Source organism: Micropterus dolomieu, linkage group LG19 (genome assembly GCF_021292245.1).
Source record: "Micropterus dolomieu isolate WLL.071019.BEF.003 ecotype Adirondacks linkage group LG19, ASM2129224v1, whole genome shotgun sequence".
NCBI lineage: Eukaryota > Metazoa > Chordata > Actinopteri > Centrarchiformes > Centrarchidae > Micropterus > Micropterus dolomieu.
The window spans coordinates 22,132,127-22,146,295 of NC_060168.1; the positions used below are offsets into that span (position 1 = coordinate 22,132,127).

Sequence of the window (14,169 nt, forward strand, 5' to 3'; positions counted from 1 at the left end):
CCACTGCAGTTACCTTTGATATTTAATGGAGTCAAGCTGAACGGGAACAAAAGGAGTCAGGGGTAATACAAGAGAACAAACATGGTGTGCTCCAAATTAAGGGCTAATAATAAAATGTTAATTAAATTCCTTTTTATGAATTATCTTCTCTATAGCAATGAGTTAAAGTTTAATTAGGGGTAAACGTTAAAAAGGAGGCGGAATGATGCTAACCTTCAGCGCAAACACATTACATCATAATTTATCAAACCCGAGTCAGACGCCTGCCGTTGCATTGTTGCTTATCATTACAAAATTGTTCTGTAGAAGTAATGAGTTAAGGAGTAAAGGAGGTGAGATGGCAAACAACAGTTTATCCCCAATCACTGAAGGGAGACCTATGCACTATTGAGAATACTAAAAGATAACTACACCTCTGACATACATACAAGTTCCTTATAGTTTACAGCAACTAAAGTTACAAAAACAGCTTCAGTCAGATAATAACACTCAGTGTATATGTTGTCTTTGAAGCCATGAGAAAATGGCATCAATATCAAAAATCTAAACAAACACGGACATGTATTTGGTAGCATTAACAAGCTCTTAAGTGTTTCATACATTGCTGACAGGTCATGGGAGCTATTTGCCAGAGGTAAACAGCACATATTGGCTGCTGTGATCTGCCAGCATCTCTTTTATTTATTTATGTATTTCAAAAGAGATCCAAGAAGACTGGGACTAATGTTTGTCACTTCCACGCAGACACTGAAAAAGTTCAAAATGTTCAACCCCATTAACATCTAATAAGGAGAGTGTTCGCACAGTCGCACACTGAGTTTTAATCCAAATCTGTTTGGTCACCATGTATGACAGCTGTGCAGGGCCGCTGCTACCTCAACAGCAGGCTTGTGTCAAATGTGTAGCTCGCTTGATAATCAGCAACTGTGCTCCAGTGCCTGCATTAACCTTTCTTATCATAGGGGTGACTTTTTTTTTTCAACAGGGCTTTGATATGGGCACTGTAGACTTCCCTCGGAAGTCAGCCATTGACTCACAGCTTTTATCAGGATACTGTATCTGCGCCGTGGAATTTTAAGTGAAGGCTCTGCTTTCTTTCTGCAGGAAACACCTGCATCTTATCAAACTTTTGTTGAAAGGGTTATATCCTGGCTTTTCGCAGGACTGGGAAAGTCCTTCGAGAGGCTTTGATACCCTTTGGCCCTCTGACATCTTACCTAGTGAGAGTAGATGTTTGGCAGACGCAGGAGGGGCTACCTGCTCACTAACTTTGTCCATGTGCTCATACTCGTCAGACATTCCCCTTGCTAAATAAATGTTGAAAAAAATATGTAGGATGCCTTTGAACTGTGTTCTCTAATGTGGGTCAGAGATCTATCGTATGCATATTCTGAAAGCCTTTTCATCTGCAATTGCGGAGTTAAGATTCCCCTGGTACAGTCTTAATTTCATCTACTTCTCTTGCAGTTATTTATTTAATATTTCTACATTAATGTCTTCTCAAACATGGTAAAAGTGAAGAATTCAGAAAAGAAAAAAGGGAAACTTTTCTTCTCCCTCTGTCTGCATGATAGTCTGTCCGCCCTAATGACTCCATTTTAAAGACAGTGGGCTGACCGGCAGTGGAGGGAGAGAAAGCAAGGGGATCTAGAGCTGGGAGGGTGAAAAGGAGAAGAGAGGCTGCGCACACTGCAGCACTCTCCTCGCTCTCAACTCCCAGTCAGCCTCTCTGTGTGTGTGCTTTGAAAGAGAATAGGATTCAGCCCTTTGAAAGCCGAGGCTGCTCACCGGGGCCTTTGTGTAAAATAACATTTCTACTGAAAGCCAATTACTGGTAACATTATTTTGGTTGCTTCCATTATTAAAAGTACCTCTCTCTGTTGCCCCCATCATCCCTCAACCACAACCCCCACCCCACCCACTCACCTCCCCACCCCCTGCATCGCTCTGTTACAGACGGAGAATTATTCCATTGACTCCAGTTACGTGAACAGCAGAGCCCACCTCATTAAAAGGTATGTCTTGATTAGGAATTGTTACCAGCACCTCGTTGCCATTGTTATCTGTAATTGTTTTATCTAATGGGTGCACAGCTACCATTGCAGCAGTTTGCATGTGTTCCTGCATGTTTTCCATTCAGCATACAATTTTGGGATAAATAGTATTACTCCATTATGCGTTTAGTATAAATATAGCTCACTTGTTGAAATGAGCCACAAACTCATATTTTCAGATGATTTGATTACACGGTGCAGCAGAATCAGCAAGTAATGACTTTCATATTTAAAGATAACCTTATTACTCTTCTGTAAACCGGTTCATTAGCAACAAATGTCTCTTGAATTGTGTCGGGTTAAGGCTTAAAACAACTACCCAATGATTAAATGATATTCATGAGATTTCTTCAGTGAAGAATAAATGTTTCCATTGTGCTTTGTATTTCAATCCACCTGAACCAGGATTTTAGATAGAGTTGCAGGAATGCAGGTTAGGGGATTGGAATGGGGGTCATATAATAATTCCCTCCAGTCATTGACGGTTTTTTGTAACCAGGCTAACTTTGAAAACTACAATTATCCCTTTTACCTGCATCTGTGGAACATTCCAGCCTCTCCTTTGTTTGAGGCCATCCCAGCCTTTTGAAAACCCATTATGGCAATACCTCCCCCAAAGATTCCCTGCATTAATGTAAACAAGGAGCATTCAAGTGTGGGCCTCTGCAGCTCACTACAAAGAAATCCCCCCAGGAGCCAGTGAGCCTATGGTCTGGGACAGGTGCAATTACAGTGATAACATCAGAGAGTCAGCATTACCTGCAGTCCTCTCTCCCAGGCTCCCAGCATGTGAGGCTTGGGCTGGGGTATGCAGCTACCTTGTACTGTCCTTCACTTCCTCTCCCTGTCTTTTTGTTTGCACACATTTGTTTACTCTCATTTTCTCCTCAGTCTATTCTTTTCTCTCCTTTCTAACCTCTTTTCTCCTCTTACATGAACTCATTCATATATTTCTTCTCTCCTGCAAGAACACATGTTCATATATTCAACCCTATTTAGTGTTGTTTGTAAAGCAGAATTTGTTCCACTGGGATGGAAATCAAATGAAGGGAAATCACGCTGTTACTTTGCAGCTGTTGATAGTGCCCCCCACCCCACCCTCTTTATTGACTGTGAGCCCCAAACAAGACAGATGCTCAGTTTGTATGCTCCCAGCGTTTCCTACATCCATCTTCCTTCCAGGAATTCCTGATTACTGCAGTATTTGTTTGATTGTAGTGAGTGAGTGCCTCCTGTTTGTTCAATGCGGTGTCCTTGAAGTCAGTGCATCCATTCAAAATGTCCCTGTCTGAAACACCCCATAGCTGCCATGCTATCTGTGAAGTTGAAAAATGTCCCCTTGCTCCAAAATAGCTCTCAACAGATTTAAAACTTACTTATTTCATGGTTACTGCAAGAGTAGAAGCTGGAGTGTTTGTTTGTTTTTTGTGAAAGTGTAGTATTTACACAAGACTGACAACAACCAAAAAAAATGACCATTCGCCTTCTTTGAATTCATGGAGGTAGACTAAGTAAAAGGGCAAAGAATTCATAGAAAGGACATTAAAAGGGACAGGGAGAGAAATATGGACAGCTCCTCACATACCATCAGAGACACAGGGACGAAGAAGAGCATGTGAGAAAAGGTGATGTGACAGTTAATCAACATTTCCCTCTCCCCCCTTCTGGCCCCCATGTAGCACATCGACATTCAAGGACCTGGAGGGGAACAGTCTGAAGGACAGCGGCCACGAGGAGAGCGACCAGACCGACAGTGAACATGATGTCCAGAGAGGACACTATGTTGACACGGCTGTCAATGACGTGCTGAACATGACTGTCCCCCCCAATGTTTGCCAGCTGCCAGACCAAGGTAAGAAAACCTGCGCTTGTATGTGAGTGTGTTTAGCGGATTGCAACGTCCTTTCGAATGTGTTTTGCCAGTTTCAAGATAAGACCAAGAGTTATTTGCACGTGCGTCTGAGTCTGTTTTTATGCCACCAGAGCATCTTTTAAGGTGCATTATGCCCATTGTCGGCTTCAGATGTGCAAGTATGAATAACATCACAGTTTTTTTTTGTCTTTGATGTCCTGCTAGAGGAGCTAATGTGAGAGATCTCGGGCAGCTAAGGCTACCCTTTGATACAGGCTTAGGCAACATTATTGACTGATAGTAGCCATGTCTGCTCTTGAAGTGGGGCTGACTTCAGATGTGCTTGAATGGCAGCAATTAGGCTCACAAAGGTACAAGGTGGAAATCTACATATCGCCACATGCCCTCATCCATTATTCAGTGGGATCATTTAGCAGGGAATTAATGTTGATGTTTCATTTCTGACTCACCGTTTAAAAAGACATCCACTTGGTTGGCAGAAGTCAGTGTAAGGGTCATGTTCGTTCTTAACTACTGCCAGTCAGACAGAGGAAAAGAGTGGGTCAGTAAGAGGGAGAGAGAGCAGGATAAAGCTGTCTGGAGCAGGCCATGATGTTACTATATGCACCTGAGGGTATTTACTGAGCTCAAAAGAAACACCACATGCGCAGGTGCAACAGCTCAGCGGAGCCCGAGAGTCAGCATGTGTGGAAATTGCAGACATTTTAGGATGACTCACATTAGCAATTTTATTCTGAGTGAGGAGGAAGCACTGGACATTTTATTTCAAGAGCACACTCTTCAGGACAGCAGTTACAGATATCACTCGCAGTGTCTGAACTTTACATTTGCCCTGTGCTCTAAATTGGGCACTTGTGCTAAATATAGTTTTTCTTCCCTCAGTTAACGTCGACATAATTTTGGTTCCTTTTTACTAACACTGCCCCAGTAAGGCTACCGACTTTCTCACCACTCCACTTTCTTCCTCCTCGCTCGTATATGGAAGAAATTTTAATGAGCAAAAGATAAGGCAAAGGAACCCTACTTTATAAAAACGCATGAAGGAATGAAGATTATGTGATTTTTCTGTTTTATTATTTATCTATCTATTTTTATCAGTGGACTGTGAAGTGTGTGGGTGTGGTTGTAGAAGCGGTAAAAGACATGTGTAGGCTCTTCCATGTCTGGTCCTTGGCATTTTTAACTAACCAGATGCTTCGCTTGGAGCAATTTGGCTGTTGATGCTGTTTGAAGGGGGAATAATAACATGACACAAACTACACTTTATGTTAATCAAATAGATCTGCCTTCATGGCAGGTTGCCCATATATTGTAATGACTTAGCTGAGAAATACAGATAGACGTATATAGGTTCAGGAAGTATGTGGCCATTAGAATCTACTTGTACTGGATGATGAGCAATGAAAAGTGAATTTGCTGACTATTGGTTGCCAGCTGAAATTACTTCACAACCCTCACAAATTCTTGTGCCTTAAAAAATGCATGCTGACAGGTCTTCTGGTAGTGGGATCTCATTATTGGAGACAATTAGAAATGATGTACAGGAGGAATATTACAAGTGGGGAGAGCTCTCTGAGGCAGTTCTTTTTTCATTAACACCACCAATGATTGTATCTGTTTCAGCAAAATGGATGCATGCCTCCTGAATTTGAAATGCAGCACCACAGTGCTGGTAAATAGAACAAGAGGCTATTTCACTGCGCTGTCCATTCTTTTGACCAGAACGAATAGATGATAACAAAGTATCTGTTTGGAATTACAATTAGACGGTTTGTTATTGACTTTTTTATTGGAGTCAGCTACACACTCACTTTTGGCCAGCAGTTTTCCTCAGTAAGGACTTAACAAAATGGCTCCACTGGAATCTTTCCTCCCTTTGTTTTCAGAGTCAGTCAGCAGCAGTGGTCACACCAGAGAGTAATGAGAGGCTGTTCATAATTATTAAATGAATTGACCAAAGATCCTTACACGTGCAGAAATGTAATGACATAGCAAATGAAATAGTCCCTCTATTAACATCTCAACGGTCTAATTACATAGTTAAAGGGAATGGTGGGCTGACAGAGATGGGCAGATTCAGCATGACGCACAGTTGAATCTCTCCTGTAGTATGAGAATTTTACATCATCATATTTTTTGTGGCTTCTCAGGAGAACACTAGTTTCCTCTTTTCCCTGCTTCACTTTCCTGTGTGCAAGCCGAGTTGAGCACAAAGGCAGAAATAGAACAGTTGAGGTTTGTATAATATGAGAAGCGCAGTGGTTACAGTCATGTGATGATGTGGTTTTACTTTGAGCTCATCTGTCTTAATTGACAAAAATGGACACTATCAGCTAGTTCTGTTGAGTGAATGGAGGGAACTGTCAGAAAACAAATAGGCATGTTCACTAAACACCCGCTGCTTAGATGTCTTCTGGGAGAAACTCTTTTGTGTAGTGCGCCTCTCCTGCCAGCTAAAGCAGAGAACAAGTTGAGAGACTGCAATTGCCAAAGGACAACACACACAAGCCGAGGATAGAACAGCCTTGTTTTTTGTGTGTTTTATTGTTCTGTTTTCTTGTGTTGATAAGTGCTGAGAACAAAAGGAAGCTGGAAGGGGGAAGGAGGAAGGGTTAAACTCTCGGGCTTTTACAGTGCAAATGTTTACCATTCCCAGCGCCATGTAAAGGTGTGTTTGCCCCTGAGACAAGCCGTTACCTTTACATAAAGACCCTGCAACCCCAATCGTCTTGTGGGCTTTCATGTGGGAATCCATTTGTGGAGATTCAGCGGCTAACTAACCCAGCACTGAATCACAGTGGGCAATATTTCCTTTCTGTGTCTATTAAGGAGTTTGATATTTGTCTGTTGTCCATCAGAGTTAAGCTTTCCTCTTCAGTGATGCGGTTTCAACAACGCCATTCAATATTCCTGCACCAGGCACTACCAAGGTAACTTTCAGCGAAGTGCTTGTGAAGAGATTTCAGACTTAAATCTGTGCGAATGCTTCTTTGTTGAATCCCTGCCAAGGATCTAAAGAGGCGTGTGTGCTCTTTTTGAAAACCTGACCTGAAATATCCTCACCCAGTGGATTAGATTAGGGAAGTATCTGAAGAACAAATTACATTAAATCTCTTAAAATCTATAAAGGAAGGGCTGTCTTTAACATGTAATGGCTCCCTCATATCTGCCAATAGAATAAAAATGGATAATATCACTGTAACTATAAACTGTGAAGAAGAGCTATATTAAATGAATTCTTTTTTATCTTTATAGGCATGTCTGTGAAGTTAGGGGGATTTGGTTGAAATGTGCGACATGCTAGCTTTGGCTCTGTAGAACCATTAGTGTCAAGGGAGAAGCAGGGGAACAGACTCCGAGGGGGCTGGTGACAAAGAGAGCTAAATCTGTTTTTTTCAACTTCCTTTGATTGTCATAGCTCACACTTTAATTCCCTCCGGATATGGATGAGCCATGCTTTTTAAGGATTAAGATTCATGTATTGTTAAATCGCTCGAGTTATCTCTGAAGGAGGGAAAGGGAGAGCATGATGTCTTTTCACACTGTCCGATTTGTGGGTTTAGAGGTTTGTGGCCTTGGTTTTAGAATTATTACCAGGTCAATATGTAAGTGTTCTTAAAAAAGGCCCTTCCTCTTAGCTTATTAGACTCAAAGGGATCCAAGACTGCTCAATTAGCCAGAGCAGGGAACAGGCCTCTTTTATTTCTGACATATTTCTTGGCCTCCACCTCTGGAGAATATCTCTCATCTATCTGTTAGCTCCCTATGGGTGTGTGCCTGAAGCTGGAGCCCAGGAATGGAAGCCCCATCCGTGGGCAGAAGACTTCTCCATATTCCCTTATTCCATCAGCAGATCCACAGGGTTTCATTGTTCCTAATTGATTTCAGCTCCCCCCACCTTTTCTCTCTCCTTGTCCCTCTCCCTCCATATGCTTTCTGTCTTTCTCCTCTGTTTCCATCTACTGACTGCAAACATCTCCAGCCCACATCTCCCAACTTTGTGCCAGTCAAGCAATTCCCTTCCCCTGTTGAATTAAAGAAAGAGTAAAAGCACCTCACACGTTCCTGCTGCAAACTTGCCCTAAATTCAACACGGGAACATTTCTAGTTTGCAGTTCTCTGATCTACTGACGAAAATGCTGACAGGTGTCAGAATCAGGAAGGCAACAGGAACAGGGCTGTGCTGACAACACGAGAGGGGAAGAGAGAGTCTGCATGTGAGGGAGACAGAGATGGAGAGATGAGCTGAGAGTCTAGTAAGCAGTCTTAGCGAGGGAAAATAAAAAGAGGAAACAATCTCTCTGACAGGTAGGAGTGATTTTTTTCATTCTCTCACTCCAAGATAACTCTGTGACTGTGCCAGAGGATTTGACTGATTCTCGAACAACATTTGATTGAATTAAGCATCAAAACTCTTCTTGTGATTCGGGCTGGCAACAACACGTGTCGCGTTATAATATTTTATGATTAGATTAACATACAAACTTTATACTGGCGCCATCCATTTTGATTTGGATTTGCTTAATCTAATGTGTAACCGATAGTGGAGGTAAAATGGCTGACAGTGACAAAGAGCTCAGTGCTATATAAGCATTAAGGAAGATAGAGTGCACGCACACACACACACACACACACACACACACACACACTGCGTGCTCAAACACACAAGAGAATGCATGCAAGCAGGTGTGGTGAAGTCTGTAAGGAATTACCAAGATGCAGATTGTGCCTCTGAGATGTAGAAGCTTGAGGAAGTATAAGGAAATAAAATGTCATTTCAAGATGTGTCCATCTGGGCTTTTTATTGACCTCATGTCGCTGAATGAAATTGTGTGACTCAGTGAGGTCTCTGGTTCTGTCTTATTGAAATTACACCTAATATAATAAAGCAGAGCTGACCAATATTGACTTTGCACCTTATGAAATAGAAGAGAGACCTGTATCAATTAAAGGGAAGATTTGAATTTTTTGCCCTCTCTTTGTTTTTACATATCTCACTGTGTAAAGAACTACACTACACAAACTACACTGATTTTATGTCTGTTCTAAATTTAAAAAATTGGCTGTGGCCTCTTGGTAGTGTTTGTTTGCAGTACTTGCATAAGTAAACCAACAGATTCTTTAAAAATCATGTGCGAGCCCATCCCTTTAGTTCTTTCGTTAATTCCAAGAGGGAATAAGTTAAGAGATGTGAAGGCCTTAAACAAACTTGACATGTTTTGATTCTCTGTTAAGTTTTTACAAGCATCGCCTCTAGCTACTCTTCCTCAACTAGTAGAAGCAAACAAAAATGCATGCAAAACATCTTCTCCAGCTCAGACTGAAAACATATAGTAATGTTATAATACTATAATGGCATCCCCTGAACCCTCATTCTGCCAACGCTCTCCTGAATATACCCACTGTATTTAATCAGCTCAAGAGGGGACTGCTTATCTCTCTGCACTTGTCATGGATAGCGTATTGAACATATCAGAGAGAGAGAAATGGGAATAGTTCATTATTTTCTAGGGCTCACAATGAGCCTGATGTATCTCATTGCAGGCCCTCCACTGACAGCTCATTTTCTAGACAATCCTGGCATTCAGTTCACAACGCAGCAGGGCAAGAGAGAGAGAGTGAGAGAGGGAGGAAACACAGACAGAGAGAAAATAGGGCTCCGGATCTCCATTGCTTATTCATGACGCTGTGGCATGCTAGGTGTGTTAATAATCTCCGCAGAAACCAAGTGAATCACAGTTGTTTGTTGAACACCTAGCCAAGCTGGGCCCCAATTGACAGCAGATGGGAAAACAGGGGGATCAGGATGATCCCAGACAGAGGGAGGGAGATTAAGAACAGGTAATGTGCTGAAGTTGATGGGGGCCGAGTGTGTATCAACGAGAGGGAAGAGAGTACCAGAATTTTGAATTTGTCTGAGAGAGTGTACACAGTATATGGAGTGTAAGGGTGTGGGGGTGTGTGTTGCAGTAAGTGTGTTCCTTTTAAAGGTTAATCAGAGACGGGAAGGGGGGAAAAGAGGGACAGGGAGGAAGATAGAGAGAAGGAACAAGAGAGAAATACTGTGGGTTGGGGGACCTAGAGTGAAATTCAAGTAGCATAGCATTCTCTCCAGTCAACTCGCTTTTTGTTGCTCCGATTGATCCTTGTTCTCATCTGAGGAACTGAGGCAGCAGTCATTTTTCCTAACCACACCATTGTGTTTTTAATTCTTTGAGGTCACTGCGTGGGCACCACTGCTCCACTGCAAGACAAAGCAGTAATAAGACTGTGGGTTAAAACACAAGGCTGTATGGCTAGGGGGGAAATGCAGCTCCATTTTTGGTACTTAAATCACACACACCTAATGGAGAGAGAAGTATACTTCTACCTCCAGTTTGATGTGGCCTTGTTGTTGGATTTTCAGATTCGAATCTGAACTCAAATTACATTTTACATAATCTTATCTTCATGTGATGTAAATTCACCATAATGAGAGGTTAACAAAGCTTTCTCTGCCACGGTGTTCTCTATTTATGTCCTTCCCACGCACGAGTGCAAGTCGCACACACCCATATTGTGACTGAAACCCATATTGGCTTCACTGAAATAGACAGTGAAGCCAAGACGAATAATTTTTTTCCTTCTGAGATACAGGTTTACATTCAATGTGTTGGTGCGTGTCTGTTTGCATGAAATTTTACGTGTGTAGTAACACAGTTAAAAACACTGACCTCCACCAGAAAATGACAGCATCAGTCATTTCAGCAAGTCAGCATATGTTTACGTTCAAGTGACAAAGGCCTCTAGCATCCATCCTAAATATGACAAGAGCAAAGGAGGAAGTCAGGTAACACTAGAATGTTCGTTGTTTTCCATTTCCTACTGACAGCGTTGAGTGAGGGTGCTGCAGTGGGCGGCAGTGAAACAGTGCTGCAATGTAATCCTTGCTAACAATTGTGCATCGTCAAATCATCGCTAAAGTGGTTGTTTTTGCCACTGACAGCCTCTGATTGTTATTATAAGTGTCTGACAATATTATGGAAAGCATTCCCACAGAAATAGACCCATTTTAAAAAAATAAAATTCTTTTTGTTTAACCTGAAATAGTAATTATATTGCTCTGTTCAAAGCCACCAGAGTCCCTTGACAAAAAATGTTATTTTACCACACAGAACACGGGAGTTGCTGGTCTACTGCTGTCTCGATTGGTTAGTTTGTTTGTGGTATTGTGTGATTTTGGTGTTGTAAGGGTCGAAAACACCAAAATCACACTAAACCACAAACAAACTAACCAACAGACTCAGACTGCGGCCGCCCTGCTCCTGTGAGGTTTTAATGTCATGTGACATGGTGATGTTTTGCAGCGCCGGCAAAAGTCGGACATAATTTCTAACCAGCATGCATTATTTTAAGTCCAGCCTGCATCACGTTAAGTCAGCGCTGCGCAACGCCGCATGAAGTCAAACGCACCTGATGTCATCCTACCGATAGTGGAATCAGATCAGAAAAGGCTTCTACGTGACGTTCTAGAGGGCATGGAAAAAACACGTATTTTGTTGTGTCATTTGTAGGACAACTGATAAGTTGTTGTTGTCTGTTGATTCAGGAATGCAGTTCGTGTGCTTAACAGTAAAAGTTGTCCACCTTCTTTCCCAAGGGCAGAAAATAGCAGATACTACAACCCTGATCCTCTGGTGACAACTTGAGCTCCTTTCCAGAGTCCCTGATACACCTTCACTAAAGCACAACTTACCACACCCTTGTTGCTGAAATGGTATGACTATAGACTCATATCATGAGGAGTAAACAAGCTGATGAGGACATACTATACACATAGACTAACTCAAAGGAGCCTCAGTGTGTGGCTGGAAGTGGGCAACGAGTGACTGCCAAAGCGAGGCTTGTATTACAGGGATCCCAGGATATCAGACACCAGGCGGCCTGTGCTCCCTCCAGGCAGGGCAGAGTCTGGCAGCTGGCCCGTAGCCCAGATAGCTATAATCAGCTCCATTACCTGTAGCACTGACTCCCATTTATGAGGCCTCATAGTGGAACCCTGGCTATACTGCGGGGATTAAGGATGCTGTGAAATTTAGGAAAAGTACAAATAGCATGCAGTTGCACATGCTACACCTGCTGCAGACAAACACATTGTACAAACAGGAGTGTGCTCATAGCTACATGCCACACAAACGTGTAGTGAATGGGGAGAGATTTTCTGGGCATTATGTGTCTTGGCACGAGGCATTTGTTTTATCTTCTCCTTCTGTGAAAGGAAAGATTAAGAATATACTCTGCTCTGTTTAAGGGGAAAATCAGCTGTCTTCTGACAAGTACATTGTAGCCCGCAGTTTTCTGTCCAGAATACAAAGAGACATTTATCACTGCAGCTGGGGTAAGGGAGGAAGAGAGAGAGAGGGGGGTCCCTTGTGCTGCTGCAATGTGCATTTCTTTTTTTAACCCTTATTACTTCCTTTCTGTGAGGAAAAAACACTAGATCTGCATCCTTTTTAATCCATTTTAGATTTCCTACATTCTATTTTTCTTTCATTTTATTATCTCCCCCAAATGCCTTTGTCATCTCCACCCTGGTTTTTATCTTAGTTCTCATCACCTTGTTTCTCCTGACAACATTATAACTCAGATGGAATATGTAGCAGGAATATGTAAAGTTATGTCGTCCTCCTCAGTTGTGGCAACAAAAGGTTACTACCTCAGGCATACTGCTATAATATTTCCATATTTTGCTTTCCTCATGTATATTCAATGAGAATGATTTATTCTGTAACATTTTACAGCCGTTGAAATGCAGAATTTCTCTCGCAGAGACCATGCAAATACTGTAAAATATAGCTTGGCAGAATGAGCTCTTTGGATTTGTGCTCAGTAGAAGTTAAACAGAGGTTACAGAGAAGTTATCCAAATCACCTCTATCATTACAATCTTTCATTCAGCAATTAGTATCAGTGTTCCCCCGCTGTACCCCAGATGACCTTGCAGGGATGAGCTCACTATGTTGTAATTCAACATTTTGGAGTAGGTCTCTATAGTGGGAGGCATGTTGTGGCTGCTAGTGACCCAGATTATAAACTACTGATGAGAGAGTGAAGGCACAGTAACAGAGAGGAGGGACCTGCTGAGGTGTGTGGTGTGTGTGTCTGTGTGTGTGTGTGTGTGTGTGTGTGTGTGTGTGTGTGTGTGTGTGTGTGTGTGTGTGTGTGTGTGTGTGTCTGTGTGTGTGTCTGTGTGTGTGTCTGTGTGTGTGTCTGTGTCTGTGTGTCTGTGTGTGTCTGTGTGTGTCTGTGTGTGTCTGTGTGTGTGTGTGGACCCAGGAAGCCTCCCCAACCTTTTCCTGGCCACCTGTCTCCGCAAGACCTTGCTTGGTTTTTGCTTTTCAACACGTGTTCATATACAAGACATTTGTTCTTCCACTCTTTTAAACCTCTGTGTGCCGTCTGTTCCTTATTCAATGAATTAGTATGCACTCTAATTCAGATTAAGGAAACACATTATTTTATTTGAATAAAGACTGAAATTGTACCGTGCATAACCTGAACACCACACTGAGTTTACTAGTCAATCTGAATGACTGTAGTCGGATTTCTGCCTGTTTCTGGCTGTTTATGTGTGAGAAAGGTCAGAGCTGAACAGGATACATGGTGGTGTTTTTACATTGTGGTGTAGTTTGCTGGATAATCAAATGAAAGTAAATTCATCAACAATAAAAACATAAGACCGTCTGTTTTGGTAGTGTGCTGCTAATACAATGTTTCCTTTAGGCTACCATACATATTTTTTTGAATTCAGCTTATTATCATATCGCATTCATATATCGTGTAAAATCAGGTTATGTACATAATACAGTAAGTGTTACATTAATCCGAATATTTACAGCGATAAGTGCATAACATGCAAAAAGAAATTGTTTTGGTACATTCCAGGAGGCTGGCACTGTTGCTCCTTTTATGTACAATTGACTAAAAATTCACAATGGATGCATCTTGCCATCCAAATGGGACTTTTCAAACCCCGCTGTCCCCCACCTCCTTAAAGAGAAGGATAAAAGGTAATGGGAGAGGTCGGCTGTTAAGTTAAATGGCAGACAGGAAAGTAACAGAATGACTCTTTTTAATGATGTGCCTGTTCTTATGCAGTCCTTGTTAAAGTGGAGGCCAGAATGCATGCAGAGGACAGGGAGGCAACTGCAGCCAGACACTGCACTACCCCCCAACATCTAGAAGATTCGCAGTGGGGGTCTCA

The 14,169-nt window shown here is 42.1% G+C and overlaps 1 protein-coding gene across 2 annotated transcripts in view; it reads left to right on the forward strand.

Moving 5' to 3' along the window:
* pcdh19 (protocadherin 19) overlaps window positions 1-14,169 on the forward strand; it is a 53,514-nt gene that overhangs the window by 26,907 nt on the left and 12,438 nt on the right. For both annotated transcript variants that reach the window (XM_046030890.1, XM_046030891.1), the window contains exons 3-4: window positions 1,957-2,015; window positions 3,734-3,906. In XM_046030890.1, the coding sequence (XP_045886846.1) occupies window positions 1,957-2,015; window positions 3,734-3,906 (232 nt within the window). The remainder of the gene's footprint in view (window positions 1-1,956; window positions 2,016-3,733; window positions 3,907-14,169) is intronic.